Source organism: Podarcis bocagei (genome assembly GCF_964188305.1).
Source record: "Podarcis bocagei genome assembly, chromosome: 10".
Lineage (NCBI taxonomy): Eukaryota > Metazoa > Chordata > Lepidosauria > Squamata > Lacertidae > Podarcis > Podarcis bocagei.
This window is the reverse complement of record NC_138135.1, coordinates 55,745,323-55,759,821: the sequence shown is the minus strand read 5'-3', so window position 1 is coordinate 55,759,821 and position 14,499 is coordinate 55,745,323. Positions and strand designations below refer to the sequence as shown.

Here is a 14,499-nt window from a genome sequence, read left to right as displayed (position 1 = left end):
TTGACGCGGCGCTGGCGCGGCCCATCCACACCATCTCGCGCCCATTCGGCCACCTGCACTAACGCCCCCGTTCCAACGCTTCGCTCTCATTCGCCGATTGGCTGGCCTCAGCCCAGGCCGAGCTCCGCCAAGTTGGCTGCTGAGGTGAAGTGGAGGGAGGGAAGGAGAGAGCGCGCGCTCCTCTTAAACCAGCTCGCGAGGCTCCTCCTCTCCGTTCGGCGAGAAGGAAGGGACCGCGCGCACGCGCTCAAACACCCACTTACCTACCCGCCCCTCCTTCGCAACTCTCGCTTCCCTGCCGAAAGAGCGCACGCGCGGCTCGCCTCCTTTTTCTCTTTCTCTCCGCCCCCTTGGCGTGGTGGCGTCAGCGCCGAAAAGCGGTGAGTCGGGGCGGCGCAGTCGCGAGCGGCGTTTCTGTGTTGAAGGGGAAACGGGAAGAAGGCGCTGGAGTTGCGGGGAGCTCTACGGGGGCCGGCGGGGCTCAAGCAGCCGAAGGCGTTTAGAAATTTTTTTGGGGGGGATGGGCGCGAAACAGTTTCGCGTTTTCGCCGTGAAGGGAAATAGAGCCAATTGAGGGCGGGATTATTTATTATTCTTCGTTTTGCGTGGGTGCTCCAGTTAGCCCCTTGTTGTGGCGAAATGCAGCTCTGCGAGGCAGGCTTAAGGCTGCCGAGGAAGGGAGAATATGACCTGCTTGTGGTGCTTGCTTGCCTTCATTCTTCTGACAGGAGGGGAAAAAGGCGTTAGTCCTCATCTTGCCAAGGGTGGTTGGCGGGAACGCCGGGCGTGCAAGCAGCTGCTGCAAAGAACAGTGTCCCCCACCCACGCACCCCCGCCTCGAAAGGCGGCGGTGTCTGCAGCACCTTCCCTTGCCCTCAGGGAGTGCAGGGAGCTGCGGCGGATGCTCCTAGTCAAGTGTTGGAGGTAAAAGGTCTTCACCACTATGGCCATAATAAGCCTATGTGCCCTTGGAAGTGAACATGCATAGGTTTGACTGCCTTGCCTCCAGATCATCGGCTTAAAAATCCACCACACGTGTCGCAAAGGAGCTTCTCATTCTAGGAAGGGACTTCGCCTTCTGCAGCTGGCTTAGTGGGATGAAATTCCTTAGTCGGTGCACCCCCGCCCCCCCCATCAGGTATTCCACCTATATGTGGATTTATATCGCTTACTTAGGAAACACCCAAGTTCAGCAACGCTTCTTTTTGGTCGCCTGTATGAGTTCATTTGTCTTTGCTGCTCAAATGACAATAAGGACCAGAGGACCAGGAAGGAATCATTTCCTCTTAAAGAGGGGTTATATAGAGCAGGGGTCAGCAAACTTTTTCAGCAGGAGGCAGGTCCACTATCCCTCAGACCTTGTGGGACTATATTTTTGGGGGAAAGTGAACGATTTCCTATTCACCACAAATAACCCAGAGATGCATTTTAAATAAAAGGACACATTCTACTCGTGTAAAAACATGCTGATTCCTGGGCCGGATTTAGAAGGCGATTGGGCTGGATTTGGCCCCCAGGCCTTAGTTTGCCTACCCATGATATAGAGACGTAAACTTAAGATGTGTGAAGTGGAGAGCTTTTATGAATAAAACCATATTCTTCAGGAACTTTTGAGGTTCACATGTATGACTTTCTGAAGCTACCCCAAGTGTAATTGTTTAATATTGAAAATTGGTGTTGGCATAGAACCAAATGACCTGCATCACAACATCCCACTTGTGCTGTTACTTAGGTTAGCCCACCTGACTAGTGCAAGAAATGGGGATAATAAAATCATAGAATTGTAGAGTTGGAAGGGACAACAAGGATCATCTAGTCCAACCCCCTGCAATGAAGGGATCTTTTTGCCCAACTTGGGGCTTGAACGCACATCCCTGCTTGTGAATCTTTTCCCATATAAGAAAAAGCTTTGCCAGTTAAACTTTCCTATCGAGGCTGTTGTAAAAGCCACCAGAGCAAGGCCAGGTAAAGCAAAACAAGAGGAAACACTGTTACTATTTAAGTAGGCAAGATTACACACTTGCATACAATGTTACTTAATCTAAAATATTTGCCACTTCTTGGTTCATAGTCATGACCTTTGATTAAAATCACCACATACCATAAGCATGCATTAAAAGGACAGTAAACCCACTTTATCCCCTACTCTTTGACAACCCTTCATTAATTGTAGTATTGAAAAGGTAATGGATAACAGATCTAAGCAACACTTCGAGTTCGTCTTCTGTATGTAAATTTAATTGTCATGTTTCTATCCCCAGTTGCCACAATTTCAGCAGCTAGATAGTCTTAAGTTCCATCATGGGCAAAGAGTTGTGGCATTTCTTCAAGATGAACTTATTTTCTGCAATCATTATTCTAGTGATGGTGTTTAGATTTGGAGCCCTATTTGCAAAAATATTTATATTTTATAGTGAAAAGGTAAATTCTCCACACACAGCATATATTGCATTGTTTACATTTCCTTTACTTTGGGCTATAGATGTGTTTGTTTTATTTATGATATTTACATTGTGTGTGCGTGTGTTTTAAAACAAAATGTAGCATAACTCACAAAAGTATCCAGTTCAGCAGGACTTTATTAGGAAACACTAATTTCAGCAGGCTGCATAAGGAATAGTTGAGCACAATACAGTGATACCTCGGGTTACAGACGCTTCAGGTTACAGACTCCGCTAACCCAGAAATAGTACCTCGGGTTAAGAACTTTGCTTCAGGATGAGAACAGAAATCGTGCTCTGGCGGTGCGGCGGCAGCGGGAGGCCCCATTTGCTAAAGTGGTGCTTCAGATTAAGAACAGTTTTAGGTTAAGAACGGACCTCCGGAATGAATTAAGTTCTTAACCCAAAGTATCACTGTATTTATTTAATACATTATTAGAGAAATCATTTTAAATTTGGGGTACTGTGAAGCTAAATAAAGGGTACCATATTATTGCTTGCAAGCTTTTGGAAGCGATGCCACCATTTGATAAAATATAAATCTACATATATTTACTTCTTACAATTGAGACAGACTTCATGTTTTAAATTATCTCTGCAAAATATTTAATCATACTGCAGAATAATACTTATTCAAGCAAGATGAACTTGATTTTACAGAATATGGAGGTCAGTAACTCGGTATACTTTTTGACTCCAGAGTGTAAGCCTAGGTTTTTGGAGAGAAAAATTACTAAGATCCGGAGATTTGGGAAATGTAAACATAATTCAATCCTATTAAGGATGACTCACTGAATTCTTTTATTGCTGGTTTTAATGGGGTGGTTCTTTATAGAAGTTCTCTACACTATAGTTCTAGAATTAATATGTGCCATATCAGTGCAACACCAAAGGATTCCTCAAATAGTTTTTCACTGTCCTGCGGATTTAATTCAAGTTGTAATAATGTGCCAAAGGATCAGGCTAGGATGCTTTGAGGTTACGCTGAGAACACTGAGGGCATTTTGTGAACTTCAAAGCACTGTACCAAAGACTCAAACACATGTGCCTCGAAGAAAAGGAATAGTAATAAAATCAGAAACACAGAAAAAACCAATTTTCCTCATGCTGTTACAAAAAAGCCTCACACAATAAAATTAAACTGAGTGACAGAACAGTCCATCTACTAGGACTTTGTAGTGAGCCATTGGATGTCACTTTGTAATGCTGATAGTTAGAGCTGAGATTTCTAACAAGACCAAAAGGAGGGGAAACCCATAAATGTGAAGTCCTGCTTGACAAAGAACCTTATATAGGCCAGGGACCCAGTGGTGCAGCTGGGTAATTTAAGACCCTGGACTTAATAGCCTTACAGTGGCAAGGGCTTTAGACAGCTATATGTACTACTTCAGCTGTGAAGCACACAAGCAACATTTTTTCCACCCCCACTGGCATTCCATGCTTAACAACAGCTTCTGCATATCTGATAATGTTAGCGCAAACAAAAAACAGTCTGCCAACCCTGAATAATATTAATACTTTGAGGATGTGCATTTACTCATTTTAATCTCACTTAAATCAGCACCATTATGACAGCAGGAATAAAATGGACTTTACCCATATTCCAAACAAGTTTAGCATTTGGGTAGCTGCACACTTAGCAAGTACAAACTTAACCATCGTTTGGAACATGTGTGGACCAGGACAATAGTTTAAGGAACTTGACACTGGATTGTGGCCACTGAGCCTTGATCTGGAGACATGCCTGTCTAAATCTGGATTTGTAAAAGGGTTTCCTTAGAAACAAATGCCTTCACTGTCATGCTCAGTATATGAGTATCCAGTAAATAATAGAATTATATGTTTGCTTCTGTTTATTAAAGAACCTTGCATGTATGCCACAACATTCAGCTGATAAACATAATTCAATAATTAGTTGTGTGAATGCACAATGAATGGTATTGGTAGAATTCCCCCCTGCTCAACACACTGACATTGCCTAAAGCTTTCCCTTAGAGTTTATTAGCAATTTGACATAATTTCTTGAACTGTACGCTTTATGCTATTTTTGCAAATTCTCCCTGAAGCTGAATTGACGGGACAAATCTGGATGATCTTAAACTAGGAAACATGTCCAGCTGGTGACTCAGTAGAACGTACTTTTTCTGACAACTTTACAAAGCAATTAGGACACTTAACCCATTTCCAGTGATAAAATAATAGGAACATGGTTGCAAACTGCTGAACTGAATGCACTTCTTAAATGGCAAAAGGAACAAATCAAGTTGTTTGAAATAAGCTGCTGTGTGCCATTGCCATTCCATGCCTCTTGCCTCTCCTTATGAAAAGCCTATCATGGGTCATCTCCCCACCCCACCCCAATTTGCTTTGAGGAAGGTTGCTGTGATTTTACTGCTGTTTATCTTGTAATACATCAGTGGGTAATTTTTAAGTGCTTAGACTTGCAAATTTGTGAGTTGAGGCTTTCGGTGTATTACTTGATGAGTTTTGGCAGGCGGCTTGACAAACTGTGTCTTCTAATGTGCAAACGAGTGTAGGAAATAAAAATAAACATTTAAATGTAGAGAGCAATCTAAATAGCATCTCTGCTCCATATGTTGTAGTACCTGCTGGAGACCCATTATAGTCCCTGGACTTTTTGTACACTAACACTTCAGTCCAGATAGCGCTGTGCTCCATCTGCTGTAATCTCTAAGCTGCACAGTATGGGTTTCCTTGGATTTTGACCTGTTATTTGCTGGTTCTTTTGATCTTTGCTAGGCAGGCAATTTGCCATTCTCATTCCCCACCCTTTTTGTTGTTGTTGCTGTAAACTGCAGGGCAGTGCAATTTTATTGTTTATATCTAAGGCAAATACAAATGTGTGAGCCCTAATGCTACATACAAGTAAAAGGGCATAGACCTTTTGTTGTTTTCTGTTTATAGCTTTTCTTGCTATAGGATCTTCGCATAGAATGACTTTTTTTAAGGCAACATGGGTGGATATCAGTCTAAGAGTACAGGTTGCTGCAGAAAATTGTTCCCAATCACAACTCCCCCTCTCCCCAAGAATGACTATTCTAAGGAATAAACACCTGGCTTTGGTCATTGACACATCATTTAGGTTCGATCCCTGTTGACATAAAGCCTAAAATGACTTGCGGGGCTCTAGAGTTGCATAATTTCTCTTTCAATAACTTTGAGAAGTGAAGGTTTGAAATAAAAAAAGATCAAAGAAGGCACTTGATATTTGAATGCTTCCAAGTATTTCAGTATGCTAATATTTCAGTTTTTCATACCTGGATTCAGTTTTGTTACCTGAATTTGAGTGGTGATGTTAAACACAGCATTTCCTTGTTTCCGTCTTGTTAGGTTCAGTGTTTTTGCTTTAAAAAAACCCCTGGCTCTACTCAATGATCTAGTGCTTTAGAAGCATTTTCTTCCATTCAATTTTGCATATTAAGCAGCATATTTGTCTGTTTGCACATCAAATATTATTTTCCGTTGCAGAACAGCAGAGATTACAAAACATACAGCTAATAATTCATCTGAAAGTATCTGTTATTAGACAATTGTGTAGTAATTTTATGTGGGTAAATGGCTGCTTCATCTGTTCACAGTTGTGGTGTATTTTTTATTTCCACAGTATAGGGGGACCAGTGGCAGAGACCTGATGATGGTGTAGTATTTGCAGTAGGTGGGGTAGATTGGCAGAAGAAGATGCACATTATCATAGTGCATGCTCAGTGTGTATTTTCCTTTTCTTGGTTGGATGGGATTGCATCTTGGCTTAAAGATGTACAACCATGACTGATGTGCTTACTTCTTACCTTCTTACTTCGATCTCACATTGCAGAATAGTATTGTTTTACTTGCATTGCAAATGCTGTATCCCCAACTTCTGCAGACCACATTTCTGAGTCTTCCTGGACAGTTTCACACATCCAACCTAGAGCCTGGATAGCTCAGTTGGTTAGAGTGTGGTGCTGATAACACCAAGGCTGCAGGTTCGATCCACGTATGGGGCAGCTGCATATTCTTTCATTGCAGAGGGTTATACTATATGATCCTCAAGGTCCCTTCCCACTCTACAGTTCTGTGATTCCATGTAATCAAGTGATGATTGCCAAATATAAGACTAAGCTGTTGGGTTTTCATTGGGTAGTAGTTTGTTTACCTATTATTAGATATTTACATTTATATCTTACATCTTTCTCCAAAGGAGCCATGGGCAGTAAACATGTCAATACTAAAACAATATAATTTTTTAAAAGGTGAGAAACAATGTTCTAAAAAACATCCTAAAAGCTCCTAAAACCTATCACATACTTTCAAATACTTTCAGTTTTGCCAGGGACAGAATTTTCAGTCATCAAATTCTTGGGTAAAAATAACATCCATAGAATTTTCCTAAAATTTACTGTATTTTTTGCCCTATAGGACGCACCTTTTCCCCTCCAAAAATGAAGGGGAAATCTGTGTGCATCCTATGGGGCGAATACAGGCTTTTGCTGATGCTTGGAGAGCGAGAGGGGTTGGTGCGCACCGACCCCTCTCGCTCTCCAGGCTTCAGGAAGCTATCAGCAAGCCTGGGGAGCCCGCGGGAGTTCCCGCAGGGCTCCCCAGGCTGCGGATAGCAGCCTGCCACCCGGCGCGCAGGGCGCCCTGAAGCAGAGCGCCCCTCGCGCCGGGCAGACATCCGCAGTGTGGGGAGTCCTGCAGGAGTTCCCGCAGGGCTCCCCATGCTGCGGATAGCAGCCTGCCGCCCAGCGCGCAGAGCGCCCTGAAGCAGAGCGCCCCTCGTGCCAGGCAGACATCAGCCAGCCCCACAAGCTTGGGGGACAGCAGGGAGGCTCAGCACCGCCATACCGCTGTTCCTCGACCTGTTTTTTTTTTGGGGGGGGGGAAATAAAGGAAAAAAAATTCCCTTTATTTCCCCCCCCCCCAAAAAAACCTAGGTGCATCCTATGGGACAGAGCGTCCTATGGGACGAAAAATACGGTAATTGTGAAGAAGACTGACACACCTTTCTAGGGATGCAGATGGGAGGCCACTACTGAGAAGGCCCTTCCATCGGTGACTGCTAACTAGGCATCTTCCTGTGGTGGAACTACCAACAGCCCCTCTCCTACAAGTTTATCTCTAACTCCAGATGGGCAGATTTACATTCCATTATTCTAAGTTCCCAAATGAAAATAACCAAGATAACATTAATAAACTAATATAAATAATAGCTTAAAAACCGGTTGCCCATAGTCAAGCCTTTCTCAACCTCGGATCCCCAGATGCTGCTGGACTACAACTCCCATCTTCCCTAGCTAGCAGGACCCAAGGTTAAGAAAGGCTGCAGTAGGCCAACCTATTCCGCTGTGTGATGCTTTTTCCTGGGAAGAATGAGAAAGGAAGGACAACAATGCCCATCACCTTTTGCCTATTGTCTACACTGGCTAAGACTGATGAGCTGTTGCTGATTGTAATTCAGCAATATCTGGAGAGCACCGTGTTGACTGTTCCTGTTTTAAGAGTATATAAAAAACAGGTAGCCATGTTTTCCATAAGGGGGAAAAACTCTCAAGTGCACAGATGGACCATACCTTTATTTGGATCCAGCTAACAACAACAACACCACCACATATAAAAACACCATCAAACATTAAAAGTTTCTAGATATAGGGGTGCCTTCAGATGTCTACTAAAAGTTGTGTTGTTCTTTATCTTCTTGACATCTGATGGGAGGGCATTTCAGAGGGAGGGCGTCACTTCCAAGAAGGCCCTCTGCCTGGTTCCCTGTAACCTCACTTCTCACAGTGAGGCCCTTGGAGCTAGACCTCAGTGTCCGGGCTGAACGATGTGGGTGGAGATGCTCCTTCAGGTATATTTAGGGCTTTAAAGGTCAGCACCAGCACTTTGAATTGTGCTGGGAAATGTACTGGGAGCCAGTGTAAGTCTTTCAGGACTGGTGTTACATGGTCTCCGTGGCTGCTCCCTGTCACTAGTCTAGCTGCCGCATTTTGGATTAGTTGTAGTTTTTGAGTCACCTTCAAAGTAGCTCCACACAGTATTCCAAGCAGGTGATTACCAGGGCATGTACAACTCTGGTGAGATATTGCACGGGCAGGTAGGGTCTCAGCCAGCATACCAGATGAAGATGGTAGACATCTGGCTGGACAGAGAATAATTGGGAATAGGTAATTAAGCTCTCCAGAAACCTTCATCGGGTTAAATGTTACGCAAAGCAGGAAGTGAGAGGATGAGGGAACACCCCTCCCATACAAAGTTTACGATGAATGTTGAAGCTATATGATATCTTGTGGCCCAAAATATTGGAGATTACAGTCTGAATGGGCTATGCCTAGGATTCTGGGACGAAACAACAACAACGGCAATCCCTGTTTGCTTTTTGTTGACAAATTGTATTTCATTACAACTAATGTTTTGCTTAAATGCCATTGAAATGACTTTGTTTCAAATTCTTGCTTTTACAGTGGCTCTACTTTTCTTCCATCTTTCAGATTATGGCACAGACCCTAGGCTTTGGGCTAAGGTACATCAAAGCCTTTTTGAAAGGCTTCTTTGTTGCTGTTCCTGTGACGGTGACTTTCCTTGACAGAGTGGCTTGCATAGCAAGAGTGGAAGGAGCTTCAATGCAGGTAACAATGTAGCTGCTTTCCCCCCAGTTCATTTTCACCTGCGTGGAGGCCTCAATTATAAATTGACAATCCAGTTTCAAAAGCAGGAGAAAAATGCAATTTTCAGCATTTTATGTAAAAGGCCTTTTCATTACAGAGAGAGCAGTTTCCACTGTGTTTGGTCAGGCAGGAGTTTCTTGTGTTTGGGGAGTGCAGAACTTAGCAGGGGTTCCCCCCCTCCTTTTTGAGACCTATACATCTATTTCTTTGAGAGGCTTAAGAAATTTAAAGTATTCTGTTTGGCTAATTTAGAATTAAGAGAAGTATTATCTGTTCTGTCAGTCATGCCTGGGTAGAATGTGGTGTTGGCAGGAGAGTTGATAAATAGATGGCACAGCCATGCGCTGCAGCAGAAGTTGCATTGGGAAAGATGCTATGTTTGAATTGAATTGTATTTTTTTAATAACCTAAGATGGATCTTGGATTTTTAAAAATAATTTCCCTTTCAAAACCAACTTTTCAAAGAGAGATGTTTCCATGACCACTTTCTTTCCTTTTTGGGGGAAGGGAGGAGAGTTTCTTCTAGAAACTTGATTCCTCCTGATCTTCTTTAATTTTTTGAAGTCCTTTATTTCAGTTACACACATGGCTTGCTTTATTTGTTTTACATCATGATTTGGAACAACCATCAGCCTCTCCCTCTTGCTTTTTCACAGGTATAATAATCCTCTCTGTTTGTACTTTTTAAACTGCAAGCTGTGTAACTATACTCATTGAGTAAGTTGTGCAAAAAAGGACTTATGCATGTGTATCCACTTAACACAGGGATGTGGGTGGTGCTGTGGTCTAAACCACTGAGCCTTGGGCTTTCCAGTCGGAAGGTCAGTGGTTCGAATCCCCGCAATGGGGTGAGCTCTTGTTGTTCAGTCCCTGCTGCTGCCTAGCAGTTCGAAAGCACCTCAAAGTGCAAGCAGATAAATAGGTACTGTTCTGGTGGGAAGGTAAATGGCGTTTCCGTGTGCTGCTCTGGTTTCACCAGAAGTGGCTTAGTCATGCTGGCCAAATGACCTGGAAAAACTGTCTCCAGACAAATGTTGGTTCCCTCAACCAGTAAAGTGAGATGAGCGCCGCAACCCCAGAGTCGTTCGCAACTGGACTTAACTGTCAGGAGTCCTTAACCTTTATTTTTATCCACTTAACATAATCATTCATAATCAAACATAAATTAAAATGTGTTACATAAGCATAGAATTTTATTGTTGTGGTTGGACTGTTCAGGTCTATATATTAATTTCAATATTAAAATGCTGTAAGTTTCCTTTATTTTAACTAACCTGAATTTAATTGTGTCTGATTTTAGTTGAGGCTTCCTTATCTGGAGTGTTTATAGTGTCAGAACCTCAGGGGAGAATGCTCATTTCCTGATTAAAAGACTTCTCTAGTTAAGGTAGTCTTATGGTGATGGAGGGCGTGATGATGGTAAGGACCAGGACTGGAGTGCCCATGCTTTTAGTCCAGCTGGGTGCAGATCTTGAAGGTTTTGACACTGATGGCCTTTATGAGAGGCATGTTTCTGCCTGTCCCAAATGTCACTATACACCAGTTTTATGCGGTGCTACAGTGGGAAACATGTCTCGTTTCTGGATCAGCACAATTGGAGACTGTTTTGACAATTATCCAGCTCATATGTAACACAAAACGAAACCATGATTTCACATGAACGAGCAGGTGTGCTGGTTTCTGAACAGGAGATTATGGCTGGTGTGCTCATTCCCAGGTCCTGCAGCTGCTGTGCTCTTCAGAACTAAGCTATGGTTTGTTACATCGGAACCTGGGTTATGGTTAGCACCACTCCATGCATTGTAATCAAGGTTTGTTCTTGAGTTTGAAGCTTTCTGGGTGAGTGGAACTGCGTAGTCACCAGGAATGCATGACACTGCTCTTGGTGGTTTGCATCTTTTTCAGACTGAATGTGATTGATCTCATGTTCAAATGCTCCTCCCAAATTTGTATAATTTGTATATATCCATGCAGATGACAGGTTAGCAGGTTAGGGAGAAACCTAAACTAGAACCCTTCTTCCCAGTACAGGTGTACTTATAGAAACTGAAGTTAGTGTGAACTGTACAATATGTGAACTTTGAACCTACAGTGTTACCTATGGAGTAAAATGAGGAACTAGCACTTGGTGTTTGAACACATCCAAAATTATTATTATTATTATTATTATTATTATTATTATTATTATTATTTAAAAGAAGTTATGGGATTGAATTGATCAGGATATATTCAACATCCAACTGACAACGCTTCTGTAGGTACATGTTTTCTTTCTTTTGTTTTGCCTGAGGAAGGAAAACATGACAAATCATCTTCTTTTTTCTTTATCTCACACTCCAGAGAGTGAATTATGTTGAATGTGTTTGAAAGCTATAGGATGTGATGGAAAGTGAAGTTTAGTCAGCATGACGCCTTTCACTCATCAATAACACACTTGCATCAGATATATGATTGTCTTGACTCTAAGCTTTCACCGTGCAATCCACAACGATTGGATTTGTAATAGACCTTTTAGACTCCTAGCTGGTTTTGTGCACTCATTATCCTATCTCATGCTGTGATTGAAATTAAAAGTTCTTTCAAAAAAGGAAGGAAATATGGCTTACTCTTCTCTTTTCAAATTTCCTTTTTTGTTTTTGTATTCTGAAGTCGGGTAAATGTAGTGCAGCCCTGCAATTATGGGATAATGCTGCCGTGTTAAAATAACAAACAATTTATTCCAAATCAATTAAAATACATATCATTGTTCATTTTGTGCTGATTTTGCAATTGTTCAGTGCCAGAAGCCACATAGTTAAAACTTTTAAACCTGAGTGCAATTTACCTTATCGTGATCTCAGTTTTACATGAACTAGTATCTGATTAATGCACACCTTATTGTATCACTGTTGGATCATAATTTTCTAACCAGATTAATTTCCCAGATTATTACTGTTCTCTTGGAGCTAAGCCTTGATGCGCTCACCCAAAAAGTTATTAACATATTTCAATATTAGCATATTTACTTAATGACTTGAGCATATGTGAGACAGAATGCAGCTGGTGGGATAATTTAGTTGTTTGTTGCTATGGATTTTGTATCTTCTTTTTGTAAAGTTTGTGGGATGCAACCCGCGTCTGTGCATGCGCGTGACGTCATTTTGACCGTCTATGCATGCGCGCACGGTGAAACCCGGAAGTAACGCACTCCATTATTTCTGGGGCGCTGTGGAGTGCAACCCGAAAATACTTAACTTGAAGCACATTTATCCCAAGGTATGACTGTACTCTTAATATAAACTGGGAGTGGAAAGTCAGAGGTCATCGCACATGCTGAGACATACAGGAAGTACTAGTAGTGACAGAGCATGATTCATGAGCAGGGGTGCCATCTTGAATAAAATATTGGGGGGCAAGTAAGCCTCACTCCACATAACACGGCGCGCACGCACACTGTTTGAACAGCAGTGTCCATCAACTTTGGGGGAGTCCTCTCAAATATTTTATCGGGGCGGCGACAAAGGGACCTCAGCCCCTAGGAGTTGGCGCCTATGTTCATGAGTTTCAGAAGCCAAAGATAATGTGTCTTCCCCATCAGAGACCCTTTTTAATACTTGAGAGGTTTAGTTCTGTTGGCTTGAGGTCACAAAACTGAAAAGTGGGCCTGTCATTTGACAGGATTTTTCAACTGCTCAGTTAAGAACAAAGGAAGATAGGATGACCTAGTCCTACCTAATGTATTTTATAAATATACTTAAGTTCATTTATCCTGTAAATGCCCATTGCCAACCGCAGTTATATAGTAAAACACAATAAGCTTTACCTACTTATCAAAAATGAAAATTCAACTTTCTATTTATAGGTATGATGCCTATTGTGAAACAAAACAAGGCACGTAAAATGAATGCGTGTGGTGGTTTCTCTGACAGCGGAACAATTCAAATGCATGGCTTCCATTCTGAGTAATTTGAGTGATTTTGCTCTCAGTATATTCCCTTTTAAAATAGCTTTTATTTTCAAAGGCCAGTACAAGTCTTATTCAGTCTCTGTTTTGCTCTGAGAATGAGGAATGATACAAATTACTGCTTGATTAATAAAGCAGTTTTGTGGGAAAAACCTAATTGGTAGGTAGGTGTGGAATAATAGTGAAACGTTGCAATTAACTGAGTGAGAACTGTGTAACTATCCATCAGTTATGGATGGTTTTCTTTTGCATAACAACATAATATATTAATACTGAATTAGAATATAAAAAGTCTGAGGTAGTATGCTAGGAATGTTGCACCTGGCCAGAATTCCTCCAAATCTTGAATTTCGGCCTGGAAATGTATTGCTATCAGTCATCAGACATATCAGCCTGTCTTGGATCACTTCAGAGACTTTTAACAGTTCGTAGACTGATAAAAAACCAACTTCTGTAGCAATGAGAATTGTTAGAAGGAGTAGTGAGAATTCTTCCCTCTGATTGACAGCTGCTTATGCTGATATGCTTCTAGAGTTTTCTAGAGGTTGGTAGAAAGCTATGTCTTATTCAAACCCCAACTCAGACTGCTGTATAAAGAGAACCCTGTTACATGTTACTTGAAGTTTGGACATGACTTGACTTTTCTGTGGGATACAGTAAGTATTATATTCTGCATTTAAAGGACTTTACCCTCTGGGCAGGCTGCCGCAAAGAGCAGGCTGCCGAAAAAGAGATTTCAAAATTCATATGGGAAGGGGAGAGACCCAGAATTAAACATTTGATCTTTATAGATATAAAGGACAGAGGAGGCTTCTCCCTACCCAGTATGAAATTATACTATGAGGCAGCCTGCATCACATGGTTGAAGGACTGGTGTAAACTGCAGGACCTGGACTTCCGGGATTTGGAGGGCTTCGACAATCGTTGGGGATGGCATGCTTACCTTATATACGGAAAAGCCAAAATCCATGAAAACTTCACAAACCACATAATTAGAAAGTCACTTTTCGCAGTCTGGGAGAAATACAAAGAACTGTTGGAGCCCAAAGTTCTGTGGTGGACCTCCCCAATTGAAGCTTCTGTGGTGAAAAGAAAAAATACTCAGGAAATCTGGCCAACATATAAAACTCTTTTAAAGGAAGAAGATAACCAATTAAAATTAAAGAGTTTTGAGGAATCGAGAGAGTACGTCTCAGATTGGTTCCAATACCATCAGATACATGAAAAATGTAAATCTGACAAACAAAAGGGTTTCATAACAGAAATCTCTTGATTCGAATCCAAAATAGTAAACTCTAAAAGAAAAACCCTCTCCAAAGCACACCAACTCCTCCTTGACTGGGAAGTCAAGGAGGAAGAGGTCACTGAGGCTATCGTTAAGTGGTCACAGGATGTTGGGTATTCAGTAACCATGCCACAGAAGCTTACCTCCTGGGGATCACAGATT

The 14,499-nt window shown here is 41.9% G+C and overlaps 1 protein-coding gene across 1 annotated transcript in view; it reads left to right on the top strand.

Annotated features, from left to right (window-relative positions):
- The first annotated feature begins 252 nt into the window (after nt 1-252).
- The window catches only part of IMMP2L (inner mitochondrial membrane peptidase subunit 2), a 479,372-nt gene continuing 465,125 nt past the window's right edge, over nt 253-14,499 (top strand). The window contains exons 1-2 of the mRNA XM_081211867.1: nt 253-380; nt 8,933-9,070. Coding sequence (XP_081067993.1) covers nt 8,936-9,070 — 135 coding nt within the window. The 5' untranslated portion in view covers nt 253-380; nt 8,933-8,935. The remainder of the gene's footprint in view (nt 381-8,932; nt 9,071-14,499) is intronic.